Here is an 18945-nt window from a genome sequence, read left to right on the forward strand (position 1 = left end):
AACCACCTCAGGATAGTATTGATATATTCCAGAACATCCACATAACACCACAACACTCCCGACTTCCTCACTTCCATTTTTGTCTCTCCACGGAACTCCACATGCTCTCAACTTCACTTCCACTTCTGTTTCTCCACGTAACTTCACACGCTCCCCACTTTTGTCTCTCCACGTAACTCCACACGCTCCCCACTTCCTCACTTGCACTTCTGTCTGTCCACGTAACTTTACAAGCTCTTTTAACGTCCTCATTTGCCTTTCTGTCTATCCACGTAACTCCACAAGCTCCCCATTTCCTCACTTCCACTTCTGTCTGTCCACGTAACTCTACATGGTCTTTTAACTTCCTCATTTCCATTTCTGTCTCTGCACCTAACTCCACACACTCTTTAACCTTCCTCATTTGCCTTGCTGCCTCTCCACGTAATACAACACTCTCCTCAAATTTCTCTTTCCATTTTCTGTCTCTTCACGTAACTCCACACGCTCCTCACTACTTCCTCTTTCCATTTCTGTCTCTCCACGTAACTCCACACCCTCCTCAAACTTCCTCTTTCCATTTCTGTCTCCACGTAACTCCACACCCTCCTAAAATTTCCTCTTTCCATTTCTGTCTCTCCACGTAACTCCACACCCTCCTCAAACTTCCTCTTTCCACTTCTGTCACTCCACATTACACTCCCCCCTAACATCCTCATTTGTCTGTCTGTCTCTCCTCGTCCATACGCACCTCTCTCTTAAAACACTGCCACTCCCCTCAAGCTTAACAAACATTATTATTTACTCTAAGCTCAGGATCTGCTTCACTCAACCCTCTCTCTAATGAGCTATGTCTTAAGCTGAGTAAAATCATCTGAAAAGAATAAACCACCACTGCGTAGGTATTCAGTGCTTGATTTCCACACCCCACACTCACAGCCTCCCTTTTCCCTGAGCTGTCTCCTAATAAAATCGTCTAAAATCGTCTGAAAAAAATAAACCACCGCTGCGTAGGAATTCAGAGCTTTCGTCTGATTTCCGTACCCCACATTCCCATCCTCCCTTTCCCCTCTTCACCCCAGCCAAGCCAAGGTAAACAGAGAGACTTAAAGCTGCAGTTGCCTTATGCCCGACGCTCAGTTGAAAGGGTTTGACTTGCACGTGTTGGTAGTGTGTGTGTGTGTGTGTGTGTGTGTGTGTGTGTGTGTGAGAGAGAGAGAGAGAGAGAGGGGGGGGGAGAAATGAGGAGACTTCTTTATGGTAGTGTTGGACGTGTTAAAGGCATGTTTATAATGAATAGGGGACGAGATTTGTGTGCGTGTGTGTGTGTGTGTGTGTGTGTGTGTGTGTGTGTGAGAGAGAGAGAGAGAGAGAGAGAGAGAGAGAGAGAGAGAGGCGAATAATCTGTATGGTGTATGAGAATGGTTGGACGCAGATTGTATGCTAAATGTACGTATGTCAGGTACAGATAGCGGCGTGGTATGTTTGAGAGGCTCTCCTTTAAGTGCCTGGGAAGCCGTCAGGGAGGGCGTGATGCGAGGTAGTAGTAGGAGTAGTACCGGTAGTAGTAATAGTTCTTGAGTAATCCCGGTTTGTTTGGCTGAGCAGACCCGTCAACCATAGGCAAGTAATCACCCCTGCAGAGCTGTCCTGTGCATTAAACTGGTATTCCCTCTCTTGCGGCAGACACAGCAAGGAGTTGGGAGTGTAGTTGTTTGGTTCCCGGGTGGACGCCGCATTTGCGTCTCCACCCAGTTATCAGGGGCACCATAGTAGGCGCCTAATCACCCCGTCATTTCGTTATATGGTTACCACCCGGCGTTGTAAATGGTTTCCTGGGTTACAGAAAACCATTAGGCTTGTCACTCAGTGTATAGCACCTGAAATGGAAATAAGAGTAGTAAAAGGTGACAGGAGGGATGGGAGAAACAGGAAGAGAGGAGGGCAGACAAAGAAAAAAAACATGGGAAAAGGGAAAGAAGACATAGGTAGCATTTCATCAGGTGAGTGGATGATAGCGGCCACCACCTACCACCAGTAGCAAAAGTAGCAGCGGTAGTAATCCTTTCGGTGGACAGACGTTGCAAAAGGTAACTCTAGTAACGATTTCCCATCATCCACCTCTCATCACCATACAGGAGCCCTTCTACTCCCCATCATCCCATACCAAGCCCTATTATCCCAGCCCCCAGCCCGATTCTATCCCTCATCACAGCCCTCAGCCCGACTCTGGCTCTCATCAGTAGCCCTCACAGCCAGAAATAGCCCTTAGCCCTTCCCTCTCTGATAAACACTCCCTCACCTTGCTGTACCCATCCTACGTCTTCTCATCTCGTATTTAGTGATGAGTTGGGATGATGATGATGATGATGATGATGATGATGGAAAGATCACACACACACACACACACACACACACACACACACACACACACACACACACACACACACACACACACACACACACACACACACACACACAGAGGGAGATTGATTTTAATGTTGAGATTGATGATTGTGATGACGATAAGGACAATGATACACACACACACACACACACACACACACACACACACACACACACACACACACACACACACACACACACTTTCATATAGGCCTAACCATTATTAGTTCAATTAGTATATATCGTTATTGAAAGCCGTGGTCAATATTCTCTCTCTCTCTCTCTCTCTCTCTCTCTCTCTCTCTCTCTCTCTCTCTCTCTCTCTCTCTCTCTCTCTCTCAGGGAAGGGAGTTGAGGGACGTTTGTGTATCCGGTCACAGGAATTTCCCTGTTACATCAATGCCACAACGTGAAGCTCCCTAACACCTTTTCCTTAGCGATTTATTTTGCTTATTACACCTTACTGTCCTAGTCTATGTTATATAAATCCTTCCAACACATCCATACTCTCCATAAATGACGTACAAAAGGATATTAACCAGCCGTATCCAAAAATAAATCGCTAAGGAAGAGGTGTTAGGGGAATACGCGTCCCTGAGTCATACTGAGGAACAAATTGCCTTCATATTTTTAGGGGGATTGTCTGGAGGTGATTAGTGATAATGATCTTAGGGTGGCGAGGAGAGAGAGAGAGAGAGAGAGAGAGAGAGAGAGAGATGGGGTGGGGTGGGAACGAGAATTAAAGTGATAGTAATCTTAGATCGTCGAGGGGTCAGGGAGGGGAGAGAGAGAGAGAGAGAGAGAGAGAGAGAGAATGCCCTGTGAAAAGCCATTGTATATTGACCACTTTGGACGTGAATATTATTTAAGGCAAACGATTTTTCTCTTAAGTTTCGTGCTGGAGAAGGAGTGGGAGGAGGTAGAAGAAGGTGGGGTGGGTAGAGAGGAGTGGGCGGGATGGGCGGAGATGAGGGTGGGCGGTGGGGCGTGATGGGATTAAGGCGTCCTGTATAGGTGGAATAATTACGCAGGTAGGCCAGTTTAGGCAGTGATTAATTTTAAAACTTTCTCCAAGAAGAACAGTGACGAGATGAAAGTAAAGACGTACCACTTATATTTGCCTCCTGACGTCTACGGTGTTGGTAAATAAGCAGACTAATAAATAAATAAACAGACAGATAAATAAACAAGGTAAATGACTAAATAATAATGCACAGACTGCCCTAAGTATTCTTTATTTGCATATTATCTGTATTAAAAACAATGGGATATCATGACCATTTAAAATTTGAAGTTTTCTCGTGATCACCGTTACCAGCTCGTGATTACAGTGTTACCAGACCCTCAACACCTCGAGAAATCTAGATAAAATTGTTGTTGTGAGTTGGTATAATCTAAATTTCCCAAAAGGTACGATTTCTATGGGATAGCATGAACAAAATCCTCCATCATATGTTTTTTTTTTTCGTGGTATTCAATTCTCTTACTGGTATTTTCCCAACAATTCTCTGTATACTTACTCTATTATATTTATTTCTAAGCAATATCCTGTATACCCACCTCATTATATACATTTTTATTATTTTTTTCCCTTCGTTTGTTCATCTGCATAAAAAATAAAAACGAAAGACGTAAGCATAGTCATTAGATTTCAATGGATTAAATATTAAGCGTTTCACATAGTATTTTAGTGGGTTTAATATTTAGGGTTTCATACAGTATTTTCCTTTCCCCTCTCTCACCCCCTTTTATTCCCCTTCCCTCTTCATTTCCTCCCCTCTCTCTCCCCCTTATATTTTCCTGCCCTCTCTGATTTCCTTTCCCCTCTCTCTCCCCCTTCTTATTCCCTTCCCCACTCCGTTTTACTCCCCTCTCTCTCCCCTTTTATTTTCCTGCCCTCTCCACTTCCTCTCCCCCCTCTCTCCTCCTTTTATTTCCCCCCCTCTCCATTTTTCCTCTCCCCTCTTCCCCGGCTTTCCCCTCCCTTTCCCCTCCCTCTTTTTCCTACACGTAATCCTGCTGCTTTCCTTACCCTTTCCCTCCTTCTTCACCCCTCCTTACCCCCTTCCCTCTCTCACTCACTCAGCTATATGTATTTACTATATGTACCGTGTGTTCCAGCTCTGTTCATAGCCAGAGAGGGTCCAAGTGGGGCTGAACCTGTTGTCTCCCTCATTAACAGCTTTTCGACATGGTATAAACATTCCACAATACCACTACCATACCATGAACTTCTACTTCCTTAATAACATCATTTCCTTATGCTGGTATTATTCTTCCAGTACATCCCTAAACTCCCAGCACATCCCTAAACCTTCCAGCATATCCCTAAACCTTCCAGTATATTCCAAAGCATTCCATTATATCCCTAAATCTTCCAGTATATCCCTAAATCTTCCAGTACATCCCTAAACCTTCCAATGTATCCCTAAACCTTCCAGTATATCCCTAAACCTTCCAGTGTATCCCTACACCTTCCAGTATATCTCTAAGCCTTCCAGCATATCCCTAAACCCTCCAGTATATCCCTAAACCTTCCAGCATATCCCTAAACCTTCCAGCACATCCCTAAACCTTCAGGCATATCCTTAAACCTTCCAGTGTATCCCTAAACCTTCCAGGATATCCCTAAACATTGCAGCTTATCCCTAAACATTCCAATATTTCCCTAAACCTTCCAGTATATCCTTAAACCTTCCAGTACCGTATATCCCTAAACCTTCCACTGTATCCCTAAACATCCAGCACATCCCTAGGCATTCCAGCATACCACAGTGTTATACTCCCTCATTGACAACTCAGGGACATGTTGGTATATTTCTTCCCTCATATTTCACTGTTGTACTCTCTTGTTAAACTGCTTTCGTTCTAAACAGTTTTGCCAAAGCGCTCCAAGTCACCACGTAAGTTTGGTCCTCCCCATCTGCATCAAGAGTTCTCCCACCCTTTTAACAAGCCCCAGTATTTATATTTAATGGCCTTGCAGAACACCATTTCGAGCCTGTGGGCAGCTATTTTCAAAACTGCGTGTTGGGTCTGCATTTACTTGGACCAGCTTTAAAACGAGAAAAGAAAGATGGGAAAAGGTTAGTTCCGTTATAAACTATCTATGAAAAAAGGAGAGAAAATGGGAAACAGTCTAGTAGTACCATTATAAACCCCCAAAAAAGAGAGCAAATGGAAAGAAGTCTAGTTGTACCATTACAAACTAAAAAAAAAATTAGGGAAAATGGAAAATAATTGTAGTAGTACCATTATAAACTCAAAAACAAGAGAGAGAGAGAGAGAGAGAGAGAGAGAGAGAGAGAGAGAGAGAGAGAATGGGAAACAGTCTAACAGTACCATTACAAATTCAAAAAAAAAAAAAAAGTCTAGTAGTAGCATTATAAAGTAAAAAAAAAAAGAAAAAAAGAAAGAAAAGAAAGGAGAGGAAATGGGAAACAGTCCAGTAGTACCCTTATAACTTACCCATTCCACTTAATTCTGTAGATAATCCATTACGGCTGCATTTCCTTGGATCAGCTTTGAAAAATAAAAAAAAAGAAGAATAGGAATAAGTCTGGTACTAGCATATAGACTTGCCCATAGCATTTCTGATCCTGTAGATGATCCAAGTGAAAATGTGGAGTGGGAGGGAGACGCAGGATAGAGCTAGATTTATTTTCTCTATCGTTGCTTGCTACACAGAACTCATCTTTAGAGAGATTGACCAAGGAGTGATAGATCTGAGACACTTACACCCCCGGAGGGAATTTCCAGGGGTATAAATGTCCCCCTTCTTGTTTGATCTCACTGAAAATGGGTTGTGTGTGGCCCGGAAAGTTAGAGAAAATTAAATCAAGCTCTAACCTGTCTCTCTTCCACCCAGCATTTCCACTTAATTCTTCTGATGAATAATAACCATGAAACAGATAATGCTTCTAAGGTTGTCGGAGATCTTTCCAAAATATAGGAACTTTTAAAACTTGCCCTTTTAAAAGAAGGATACAGTTATAGAGAACTTCAAATTTATCTGATGAAATTGATGATACAGTGCAAATGATCTTCTTTACATGGCAGGGAATATTTTGTAAAGTTTCACACATATATTAATGAAGACTAAAGAATCTTAAAATGGAGGACACCTGTAATCTGGTGTATAGAATTTTTTTTCTTTATTTAATACACTTTTCCTTCCTCTGTTCACCTAAAACAAAGAATTGGAGGTTTTAGAGTTTCACACTTATATTATAGATTCCGTCAAATTTCACAAACAAATGGAGGTTTTGTAGTTTCATATATATATATATATATATATATATATATATATATATATATATATATATATATATTTAAAATCTGTAAAACTCCTCATATACTGAAATATTTTGCTCGTCCAGGTAGACTCCCAGACCCAACAGTAATTTTGAATATATATGACCCTGTACACATTTGATCCCTGTTTTTTTCAGTATTTATATTTCCTCGTGGTTTTTCCTGCAAGTTTTTATACTGACCTCGTACAGGATGCATTTTTATCACGTTCTTTTATATATTACGGTATTATAGATGTTTATATCCTCTTAGATTCCTTTTAGAGTCCTTGATTCTTGATATATCGAGTTGAGTAGATAGTGTCTTGTTCCTGCACTTTTACTCCCCTTTCCCCCCTCTTTTCTTTCTTTCTTTCTTTTTTATTATATTAATTTTTTGCATATATACATAGGGTGGTAATATATTGCATTCTCAATTTTTTGTGTTGTGCGAACGGCTTGTCTGTTTTCATGAGGATTGAAGGCATTTTTGGCTGCACGAAATTACTGATCAACCATGCATTCAATCTATGAAAAAAAAAAAAAGAAGGAAAAGAAAACGAGCAAAAAAAATGGGAAAAACAGACACAATATTGAAAGAAAATGAATTGGGGAATGAGAAAATGGTGCAGGGTAGACTCTGGTAATACTGACTGAGCCGTTCACACAGTACACAAGCTTTGAGATGCGTAATATAAGAAACGCCAAGTATTTCCACCCTATTTCGTGAATCAGGGCCTGAAATAGTCTATGGCTGAGCTTGCCTTCTATTTATCCTTCTCTTAATTCTTTCGTTTGTCCTCTAATTTATTCTTTCTGCTCGATTACCTTCCTACTGATCCTAAATTCGCCTTCCTTCATTGTTTCTTACATTTTTGCTCTCTTATTCTTCCTGATTCTCTTTTTATTTCATGCTCTCTCTCTCTCTCTCTCTCTCTCTCTGTTTCCCCTGCTTTATATGTTAACTAATTTGTTGCTCTCTCTCTCTCTCTCTCTCTCTCTCTCTCTCTCTCTCTCTCTCTCTCTCTCTCTCTCTCTCTCTCTCTCTCTCTCATCTTATTTCATTTCTTTCTATTTCCACTGCTTTATATGTTAACTAATTTTTGTTGCTCTCTCTCTTTCTCTCTCTCTCTCTTGTTCCCTGTAATATCTTTACATGTTTGCTTCTATGTCTGTCTTGCTGCTTGCCAAAATTTATATATGTATTTGACCGCCTGTACAGTGTTTTGATCAATATTACTCCATTTTCGTCCACATTAACTTGGCCCAGATTCTCGTCCATTTGCAGCTTATTTCACGTAGCTCAGTGGCAGAATAAGACAGCACTAAGGGTCTACATCCTTTTCATAGCACTTCTTCGTTACTAGCAGCATATTTTAGGTTTTATATCTTAGTTCAGTGGTAGGATAAAAAAAAGTGCAACGGCTTTTCATTGTCGCCATAACACTTCTTCGTGACTTGGCAGCATATTCTAGTCCTAATATCCTGTTACATCTCTGTATTCAAGATTAGAAAAGGCCTTATTAGGACAACTGAATTTGGCTCTCTGCTTTTTATTTTTATTTATTATTATTATTATTATTATTATTTTTTTGAAGGGAACAATCTTTCGGCCTTCCAGCCTTTGGTTCCTTCTTTCTTGCATGAAAAAGACGGTAAAGATCCAGCTTTAGGAAGAGTTAAAATGAACGTCGTACTGCAGGTTATTTTAGGCCAAGGTAAAATGCACAAAACATATATGGAAGGTAATTTTAGACCAAGTATTGAACAGAGAACGGAGGGTAATTTTAGGCCAAGTATTGAACAGAGAACAGAAGGTAAATTTTAGGCCAAGTTATAGATCATACAGGCTACATTACAATTTTAAGCCAAGTTAATGTGGACATAGTATAGCTTGTGCATGATTTCCTGTCTTTGCACGACTGGTGAAGCAAATGTCAACATCAAGTGAAGCAAGTAACAACAAGTATATAGATTAGAGTGCAGAATAAAACTACGTATTTGTGCTTATAGAAATGGCCTGTTTGATGTTGTAATAGTGTTTGTTTATTGTGGCAAGGCTAAGCAAGTAATTCTTTCCTTGTGCATGTATTAAAGTTACGAAAATGTGTCAAATTTGTTTTTTGTAAAGGAAAATGTATAAAGCTTTTTGTTAAATGAAGTAACTTTTAAAATAACTTGATTAAGAGAAATTTATGACTACGAAATTACTCTTATTATTATTATTATTATTATTATTATTATTATTACTATTATTATTATGTAAGTGAAAGAAACATATTAATATCAAGAGTGATTTAAACTCTAATGATCAAATAGAAATCTACTAATACACCAAAAATATATCCAAATCCTTTCTAAAAATTGAGACTGAATGATAATTTTCAGGATGTAGTGGTCAGATTGTTATAAAATCAACTAAAACACATTTGCTTCGTGTGTTATTTCAGTCACATTCAGTCTATTTTTTATTGATGTCACCTGAAATTTACTCTTTTACAGCTCTCTAACCTCCAGCCTAATCTTGAGCCCTTAGGTGGGATTCTGTACCATATTTACAAAATCTTCCATATCATAACTTATTTTTGTCTTTACAGGAAAAACTAGGTGCCCCAGACGCCTTCACGCGGTGCCACTGATGTAACCAGGCAGTTCTGTTACCCTGTTCAAGCCTCTCTCCCTATCCCTTGAATGGAGGATAGTGGACTGCAAACAAGGTGGTGTTTCAGCCTGCAGTCCACTGGGTTCTCGTTCAGGGCTGTAATTCCCAGTACGACTAAGGAGAACTACAGGTATAGGAAGGTTCAGAGTCTTATCCATCCTAGGGAAATCATCTTGGTTACGAAAGGAAAATTACTGGGTATCTACAATGTGTTTTCGAAGGAGGAAAGAGGAGGGGAGAGTGCTAGAATTTTTCCTTGCCTCTAGAACTTCCTGTGAAATATAGTCTGAGGAAGAATTAGTAGTAGTAGTAGTAGTAGTCGTATTGGTGGTGGTAGTAGTAGTAGTAGTAGTAGTGAAAGTAGTAATAACAATAGTAGTAGTAGTATAAGCAGTGGAAAAAGTAGTTGTATAGTAGTAATACAAGTTGTGGAAGTAGTTGTAGCAGTAGTAGCAGCAGTATACGTTGTGGAAACAGTAGTAGTAGTAGTAGCAGTGGTAGTGGTAGTAGTAGTTGTAGTAGTAGTTGTTATAATAGTTCTAGTAATAGTAGTAGTAGTAGCAGTCCCAACCCCAGGCTCATCTGAACATTAACCCAGTGGACTGCAGGCCAAAGCTGTCATTTTTCCACCGTCCATCCTCTATTCGGGGGATAGGGAAGGGACTGGGGGACATCCGGGTAGCTCCACCGCTCAGTCATATCAGTGCCACCACGTGAAGGCGCCTCTATCTAGTACTACAAAATTAAGTTACAGATTGGAATGATTTTTAAATATACGTGAATCACACCCCTGTCCTGTCCGGCCAAAGCAAGTGTTTGTGTTTGTCTTCCCGTCAGCTGGATTGTTTTGATTGTTTTGCTTCTGTTTTTATCCTATTTTTACAGTTCAGATTCTTCCAGTCCTCTGCTGACTTTTTTCTTCTGAGTCTCCTTCAGGTTTTTCTTTGACATTCCTTTGCTGACTCAGGCTTTACTCTCTCTCTCTCTCTCTCTCTCTCTCTCTCTCTCTCTCTGTCAAGTTTGTAGCAATTTAGTTCCTTTAAACACCGTTCCTTGCCGTTTACGAGCAAAGTCCAGCGCACTGACTCGTAACATCAGTGACGCCCGACTCATTATCTCGCAAGTGACTCATCCCTGACTCGTTCTTGTACCTCCTCCGGCGACTCAGGAGATCAAGGAAGCCTCCAAGGTTAGTCAGTGACTCTCCTTTTGCACCCATCACTGGTTGTGCATGAAATTTGTGCGTATCCCCCCTAACACTCACAGGAATCGTTTTTTATAATATGTGGATATTGCATGGTAGTCTTAAAAATCTAGGGATAATTTGTATTTTAGGAGGCATAGGACTTTGCAGTGACTCTTTAGCGATTTATTTTGTATTTTGCGCCTTAATATTCTCTTGTACTTTGTTCATGCCCTTTTGATATCGAAATGTTTGCAACACTGATAGACAAGAGGAATTTCAGGTGTAAGATGCAGAATAAATCGCAATGGAAGAAATGCTACGGAGCTTCTCACACCACCTTAAGGTCGACCCATGTGCAGAGGCAAGTTGTTCGAGGGCGTGAGGTTGTGGACAGTTTTATTATTATTATTATTATTATTACTTTAACCAGTGTCATATCTGGCATCGAAAAATGGAATGATGAGGAAGGGACGCTATGAAACAGGGTGCCCATTTTCTATCATCCTGGGTCAGAAAATGGGATAATTGGCCTCAAATGTCCTTCTAAAATGTCCATCTCCCTCAGCGTGCCTTAGCCCATATGTCCAACGTCAGATAGTTAACTCATCTCTTAGTAACCTCCCTCTGTTTTACGAATAAGATTAATAGCTAGTTTATCATTATTCTTAGTCTCATCGGCGTCAGAAGACAATAAGGATATTAGCCCCCTGGTGCTTTGAAATGCTGTGGGACTAGGTGAGGAGGGTAATGCGTTGCGTGAAAGGCTGGTGATATGCTTCCCTCGTCACTGCATGAATGGTTTTGTAGTTTGTAGTGCTGTATTGCTGTATGTCACTCTCAGGCTTGTATTCTCGTCCGTTAAGCAAGCTCCCCAACGCCTCTTCCTTAGCGATTTATTTTTGGATATAGCTGGGTAATATCCTTTTGTACATGTGAGTACATTTAAGTATTTGGGTAGTGTGATGAGTAAGGATGGAGGTTTGGAGGGTGAAGTGCTTGAAAGGGTACAGCAGGGAAGAAAGGTTGCTGGTTCCTTGAAAGCAGTGATAAGAAACAGGGAAGTGAGCATGGAAGTAAAAAAGTTACTACATGACAGTATTGTGATACCAACTCTAACGTACGGAAGTGAAGCTTGGACATTGTTGGAAGGACACAAGTCAAGAGTGAGAGCAGTGGAAATGAGTTATTTAAGAGAAGCCTGTGGAGTCACGTGGAGAGACAGGCTGACGAATGAGGATATAAAGGAGCGTTGTGGTGTGGATGTGGATGTGATAGGAAGCGTTATGAGGAACACACTGAGGTGGTTTGGCCATGTGGAGAGGATGGAGGGTGAAAGACTGACGAAGAGAGTGTATGTGAGTGAGGTGGAGGGTGGAAGAGGGAGGGGGAGACCGAGGATGAGATGGAGGGATGGGGTGGAGAGGTATATGAGAGAGGGGGGTGTGAGTTGGGAGCAGGGTAGTGAAATGGCGGGGGACAGGGCGACTTGGAGGCGATTTGTTTGTGGCCACCCCAAACGGGATTGAGGCGTCTGGCAATAGATAGATAGATAGATAGACATTACTTATTCAGAGTACAGCAATATTGGAAGGATTCATGTAACACAGGAAAGTAAAGATAAAGGAGAGTAATAAAAAAAATAAATCGATTAAGAAAAGGTGTTAGGGAGCTTCCTCAACAGGCCTGAGAGCCATGCAGGTGTAGGGGAAGGTGAGTGAAGGTGTGCATGACCACAAACCATCGTGCATGACCAGTGTTTTCACAATTTTGAGCCGGAGTTTCAAAATGATTAGGGTGAGTTTCAAGACAGTGGTGGAAGTGCATGATTTATTATTTATTTTTTGCAATAGATTTTTTACGTGTTATAAATAAAGCTGTTTCCATAAAGCCCTGTGTTCTTGTCAGCTTATAGGAGGCTCTTAACACCTCTTCCTTAGCGATTCATTTTTGCAAGTTACTCATTAATACTCTTACATTCTCCTTAACTGTTGAAAATGCTAGTTTAAATATTTAGTTCTCATTGCTGGAGAAAGATTCGCGTGTTTCTAGTTAAGGAAGATCCCTAACACCTCATATTTAGCGATTTATTTTGCGTATTACACCTTACTCTCCTATTCTGTTATACAAATCCTCCCACTATCTCCATGTAAAAGGATACTGACTAGCCATATCCAAAAATAAATCGCTAGGAAAAGGTATTGGGAAGTTATTTATTTTTCATATTGCGTTTAAATATCCTACTTCATTTTACCGTTTTGAAGCTACATTGATGATATATATAAAGTGTGTAAAAAAATCCCGTTAAGTTATAATATACAAAATAAATCGCTAAGGAAGAATTGCTAAGGAATTTTGGAATGATAAATCAGTTCTGTGTTTTAGATTATTAGTATTATTAGTATTTTCTGAGCTAAAAATAAATTCTAAATGATTAAGGATATTGAAATGCATGAATTTTTTACATTAACTTAGTGTAGGTTTCTTTATTCTTGCATTTCCTTTTAGTATTGGTAATTTATTTTTAACCATTTAGCTATGATGATCTGATGTTTAAGTTTCCTCTACCTCCAGACGATTGATTCACCATTCAAATTATATACTGTATATCCGCGCTCCAGACGATTTCTTGAGCTTTTAATTTATATCTGGCTGTGAAGGAGGTAAAGAGGGCTTTTGCTAACCCCTCCAGTTCAAAAAGTTACCTCCAAAAGCAAAATAAAGTCGTTTGGTAGTAGTGTAAATACAGTGAAAAATATTGTCATCTAGCTGACTTATTTTCCAGCCATTTCCCATTTTTGCCATGTCAGTCAGTCATGCTTGGTTTGGTCATGTCTCTTCATTTCAGTAACTCTTTTCTCATTCATATTCACTCGCTTCCCTTCCTTCAGTCATTTCTCAGCTTCCATCTGTTCTTACATCATCTCCATTACTCTTTCATCTCGTCACTTCATTTCACTTCGTTCCTTTGTCACCCTCGTCTCTCCTCCATCAGTTCTTCATCATTTCTACACTTTTATCACCGTTTCCCTCTTCCACATCTCACTTCTTTGCTATCATTATCTTTTGGTCATCTCTGTCATCATCCCAACCTCTCCTCTATCACCTCAACATCTCTTCCAATCTCTTAACCAGTCATTTCTGCTCCTCCATCATTTCTCTTCGCTACACGTCTTGTCTGCTCCTCGTCACTTCTAGCATAACAAGCCACTCACTTCTCTTCCAACCTTTATCTCTCTTCTGTCACCCTCACCTCCATCACTTTTCACTGTCCATCACCTTTTGACTTCCCCACATCACCTTACTCCCTGGTCATCTTCTTTTCTCCTCCGTCACCCCATCATCACCTCCAGCCTGTCCTCCGTCACTGTATCATTATCCACACACATCATTTGATTACACTCCCTTTTCATCCTCTTCTATGCTCCATCACTTTCCTATCACCATCAGGAGTGTACAAGACAGCAATTTTGTCATCCTCCTCTCTCTCCATCATTTTTATCTCTACTACATCACCCCGTCTCTCCTTCATCACTTCTAACATCTTCTTCATCATTTTGTCTCTCTACATCATCTCATCTTCCCTCTGTCTCATCTACTTACTCCTCTGTCACTTAACTGCTTTCAAACATGCCATTCTTTCGCCTAACTTTTGTCTCTCCCCCTCCACTTGAATCTCTTCTACATCATTCTTTCTCTCTTTCATCACACTAACATCTAATTCACTATCCTGTCATTCCACCAGTCTTTCAAACCCAGTGTGTCTTGGCATCTCGAAATGAACGGATCTTGAATTTGGCTCTCTGTTATCCTGTTTTTGTTTTTTCTTGAAGGGAACAATCTTGCGGGCTCCTGGCCTTTGGTTCCTTCTTCCATGCATAAAAAAGTAAAATAATAAACTCATCTTCCCTCTGTCTCTTCTAATTTCATCTCTATCACTTGACAGATTTTCGATAATGCCATTCTCTCGTCCTCTAACCTTTGTCTCTCCTTCATCAGTCGCTGGAGAAGGTGTTGGTGCAGAATATCCTCTTCGGCCTCTCCCCCTCCCTTACCGACGCCATCAAAAGCGTACCAAGATGGCGATTTATACAGGCAGCCGTCCCCCATGTCATGCACTGCGCTGCCTCACTGCTTTACAATAGGTCAGTGGATTCTTGAACGTACCACCTATCCCGTGTCGTAAATCATCTTTGTTTTTTGCAGAGGGAAAGAGATACGTGGGAATATTCTGCATTCCCTGATTTCCTCCTTCCTGTGATACAAATTGCCTAAGCTATTTAACCTCGTAATTAACACACACACACACACACACACACACACACACACACACACACACACACACACACACACACACACACAAAATCCATCGAGACCCGGCTATGCATTTGTTTGTCTTTGTGTATGAATCCTACCTCACCCTGTCCTTCGTGGAAAAGAGGATCAGGATGATGATGATGAGGAGGAGGAAAAGGAGGAGGAGAAGGAAGACAAGGAGGAGGAGGAGGAGAAGGAAGACGAGGAGGAGGAGGAGGAGGAGGAGGAGAAGGAAGATGAGGAGGAGGAGGAGGAGGAGGAGGAGAAGGAAGACGAGGAGGAGGAGGAGGAGAATGATGGTAATGATGATGATGATGATGGTGATGTTTACAAGCTCATTCATTACATTATTTTCTTCCTCAGACGTGAATCAACAATCACAAACCTTGGAGCTGCAGAGACCAAGCTTCTATACACGCTACACTGGGTCATCTTGGACGCTGCGGAAGAATGTGCTGATGCAGACCACGAGAAGGGAGTGAATAGGGATGCGCATTTCCCCTACCACTTCTCCATCCCCACTATACAGGTATGGAGTAAGGCATAGGGGGTTAAGAGGAAGAGGCAGACACAATGTAGGGTTAAGAGGAAGCGACAGAAGCAAGGCAGAGATGGTGAAACAAGAGACAGTGGTGGTAGAGTCTGTGGTGTGAATTTGGTAAAGTTTAATGGGAGGTAAGAAGAGGGAGCTTCACAGTTAAATGGAAGGCGAGTGGAGGGGACGTCACAGTTAAATGGGAAGTAAGAAAAGGGAACGTCACGGTTAAATGGGAGGCAAGAGGAGGGGACGTCACAGTTAAATGGGAGGCAAAAAGAGAACGTCACAGATAGTGAAACAGAGGATGGGTAGAAGGCAGCAAGAAAGGAGTAAACAGGGCAAAGAGATTAGGGATGGAGTGCATGATGAAAGAAGAAAGAGCCTTATATGGCGGTGTGTCTGTTTTGAGTTTCTCAGAGACAAAAAGGGCAGCATAATTTTGAAAAATGCTTAGAAAATGGAATACAACGAATTAGGTATGCTGGTATAAAAAAGATGCTTGGGGATGGATTAATATATAGCCATAATCTTTCCTTTGCAACAGGTGTTCGTGTACCTGTTTGCCCCTCTACTGCACACACTGAAGGAATCTGACTTCCAAAACTTCCGCCTTGAGAATGGCTTAAAGATCTGGGCGGCGCTGTGGGAGTACCGACACCCTGACGTTCCTGCCTTTACCACGCCAGTCAGGCCTCGCAGGTACTTGTCCCTTAGTGATGGATTGTGCATTTGCCTCATTATTCAGCCTCTGACGAGGAGCCTACATGTAGTGGCGGAGCAGGGCAGGTGCAGCATCCACCCAAGAGCCAAACTTCCTCATATTTCCCCCCACCTCACTAGTGGAAGGACCCTGGTCCGACATTGGCGAGGTGCTGTCTACCACCAGGGACGCCATATCCCTACAGAGTGTGTATTGTACTGTACCTGTAGGACGGCCTCATAGAAACAGTTGCGTACCTGTGGTTGATGGGTCTGTTGGACCAGACAGACTGGCTTTAAGCAACAACAATAACAACAACAACAACAACGTCATTATTCATGCGAGTTTGTGGTGTATTGTGCATTTATAGGCCTTGTGCTTAAATCTCTGTTGACTGGTGGGGAAAGACTGCTTCAGCCAGCAGTTCACTGGATTTACGGTACAAATGAACCTGGGGCAACTACTACTACTACTGCTACTACTACTACTAGTACTTGTGCTATGATAATAATAATTATTAGTAGGGAAGTTACGTGCCCGAGTCTCCCCACCTCTAAATCCGCCACTGATTACAGATTTCGCGCCGATAGATCGCTCCTTTGACGAGTTTACCAAGTACCGATGAAGATTTGACGGACAGCTTCCTTGCTGCAACAGGAAACCAGCCTGACACCATTGGAGTAGATATCTTGATTAATTGTGTTTTCCTTGCTAAATTTTGGTTGAAATCCATAAATCCATTAGTTAGAAGCGGCGTATGATGTTTGCTTCCAGGCTATCGTAACTTATGGTGCCTACGGACGTTGCCTTTGAAGAACAGTGCAGTTTTCTGATAAACTGCGCATTGCTTGTTCACCATAGACAGTACTGGTTGAAATCCATTAATTTTATAGTTATTTATTTATTTATTTTAGTGAGTGCGTTTATGAGGCCTCTCTCTACCCGTAAGAAGGATAGGCGTAGAGCAACCAAGTTGGCGTATGGGTGGTGAAATGTCGCTTCCCAATGAATTAGTGTACTTGTTCATAATTAAGAGTACGTGGGAATTCTTTCTTTTACTAATAAGTAATAAAATAAGCAAAGATAGTGGGTAATAATGTTAAACACAGTAACTTAAGTCCTATATGTTGAAATTATTGCCCTCGATTGCCCTAAGTAGCGTACGTATGGTTTAATCAAGGTCAGCCACAATCAGTATGTGGTAAAATTGTGAAACTTGCTCATGATGTTTTTTAATTGGAAAAAAATGTGGTTATTTGGTAATTCTGAATGTAATCAAATGGATTTTGAGACGGATTTTTACCAGAATTAAGTACTTTAGGTGATATACCTTCTTATCCTGAATGATCATTATAACCCAGGAAATTAACCAAAAGTATTCTAACCTTAACAAAGCCCAATTTAGCGTATGTAATCCAATTTAATTAACTTAGCCTAACCCAGGCTAACAATCTAGCCACCTTATCCTTGTAAATCATGAGCATACTACTGATAGATAGATACATATGTAGATAGACAGGTGTAGGGGATAGGCTACTCTGTCTCGTTAACACTTGAAGATTGTAAGGTGATATAACCTGGCTATATAAATATCTCTCAACTCCTTCCCTATCCACTGAATGCTGGGTGGTGGGCTGCTGGAAAAGGGTAATTTCAGCCTGCAGTCTACTGGGTTCATATTTCAGTTGAGGTTGGGGATACATTACCAACTAATGACAGTGTTCATAGGCAACTTATATATAGCAAACACTTGCTTTACTGTACCCCGCAAAGATATTGGATTTAATGAACACATTGAGGACTCCTGGACACACTATTGTATATATTAGATACCATCCGGTAAATGGGAAAAACCGCACCAGACAACCCCTTGCCCACCGGACACTTTTTTGCATTTGCATTTGACATGTACTATCCGTTACCTTGGGCTTATGATGCAGGTCTACCGGATCACTTTCCATGTGAGGGGTAACTTAGAACGCAGTTACCAAAGATGGGGGCAGTTTTTCCCGCCCATTTGGGTAAGTCATGAAGAAGTACTATGACAAAGGTGTGAAATTATGAGCCTAGTTATTGTAAAAGGGGTTTCCTTTAGTTTTTAATAGTAGAATATGCTATTTTAATCCTTTATTTTCCATTATGTCATGTGTATGAAATCCCACTTCACGGGGCCACCATCAGACTTCCTGGATTATTGGCTTTGTCAGATTGGGCTTGTTAGAGAGGGTCCACTTTAATACTACAGTCACGGCACACAACTCTGAGGTTGTCATTATTGTACCCTGGCAACCTACCCGTCAACTGTGCTTCCGATTTCGTATCATATTATACACGAATCATATTATTATACACAAATATATTGTACACAAATCATATTATACACGAATCACAGGTGTGTCATATTATACATGAAATCAGAAGAACAGTTGACGGGTAGGTTACCAGGGTATGATAATGACAACCTCAGAGTCGTGTGCCACGACTTTAACCCTCTAATGGCAAGTATCAGAAGAGTGCTTTGTGCTTATCAAAACTGGTTATTATTATTATTATTATTATAGTGGACCTTCTGACCACTACTTGGTGGTGGCCAGAATTAGAATGCAAGTAAGATGGAGGAATAGAAGAGGGGAAAGACGAGAGGAAGGAGTAGTTGCAAGGAGAGTGGAAAGGTTACAAGAGGATGAGAAAAAGGCAGAGTATAAGAGAGAAGTGGAGGAACGATTGGGCAAATATGAATTGGAGCAGATGGGAGACGTGGAAGGTGTGTGTAAGATATTTACAGAAGAAATATGTGCAGCATGTGATGTGGTGTGTGGAAGGAAGAGAAGACGGAGGGGGGTGCAAGGAACAGCGTGGTGGACTGAA

General features: G+C 41.1%; 1 protein-coding gene across 1 annotated transcript in view; it reads left to right on the plus strand.

Moving 5' to 3' along the window:
- unc80 (unc80, NALCN channel complex subunit) overlaps nt 1-18945 on the plus strand; it is a 152477-nt gene that overhangs the window by 8090 nt on the left and 125442 nt on the right. Inside the window, exons 3-7 of the mRNA XM_080279925.1 lie at nt 5262-5288; nt 10508-10528; nt 14522-14667; nt 15203-15368; nt 15922-16076. Of these exons, the coding sequence (XP_080136051.1) occupies nt 5262-5288; nt 10508-10528; nt 14522-14667; nt 15203-15368; nt 15922-16076 (515 nt within the window). The remainder of the gene's footprint in view (nt 1-5261; nt 5289-10507; nt 10529-14521; nt 14668-15202; nt 15369-15921; nt 16077-18945) is intronic.

The sequence above is a fragment of the Coenobita brevimanus genome, chromosome 81 (assembly GCF_032717465.1).
Source record: "Coenobita brevimanus isolate Jiangsu-jjx chromosome 81, ASM3271746v2, whole genome shotgun sequence".
NCBI lineage: Eukaryota > Metazoa > Arthropoda > Malacostraca > Decapoda > Coenobitidae > Coenobita > Coenobita brevimanus.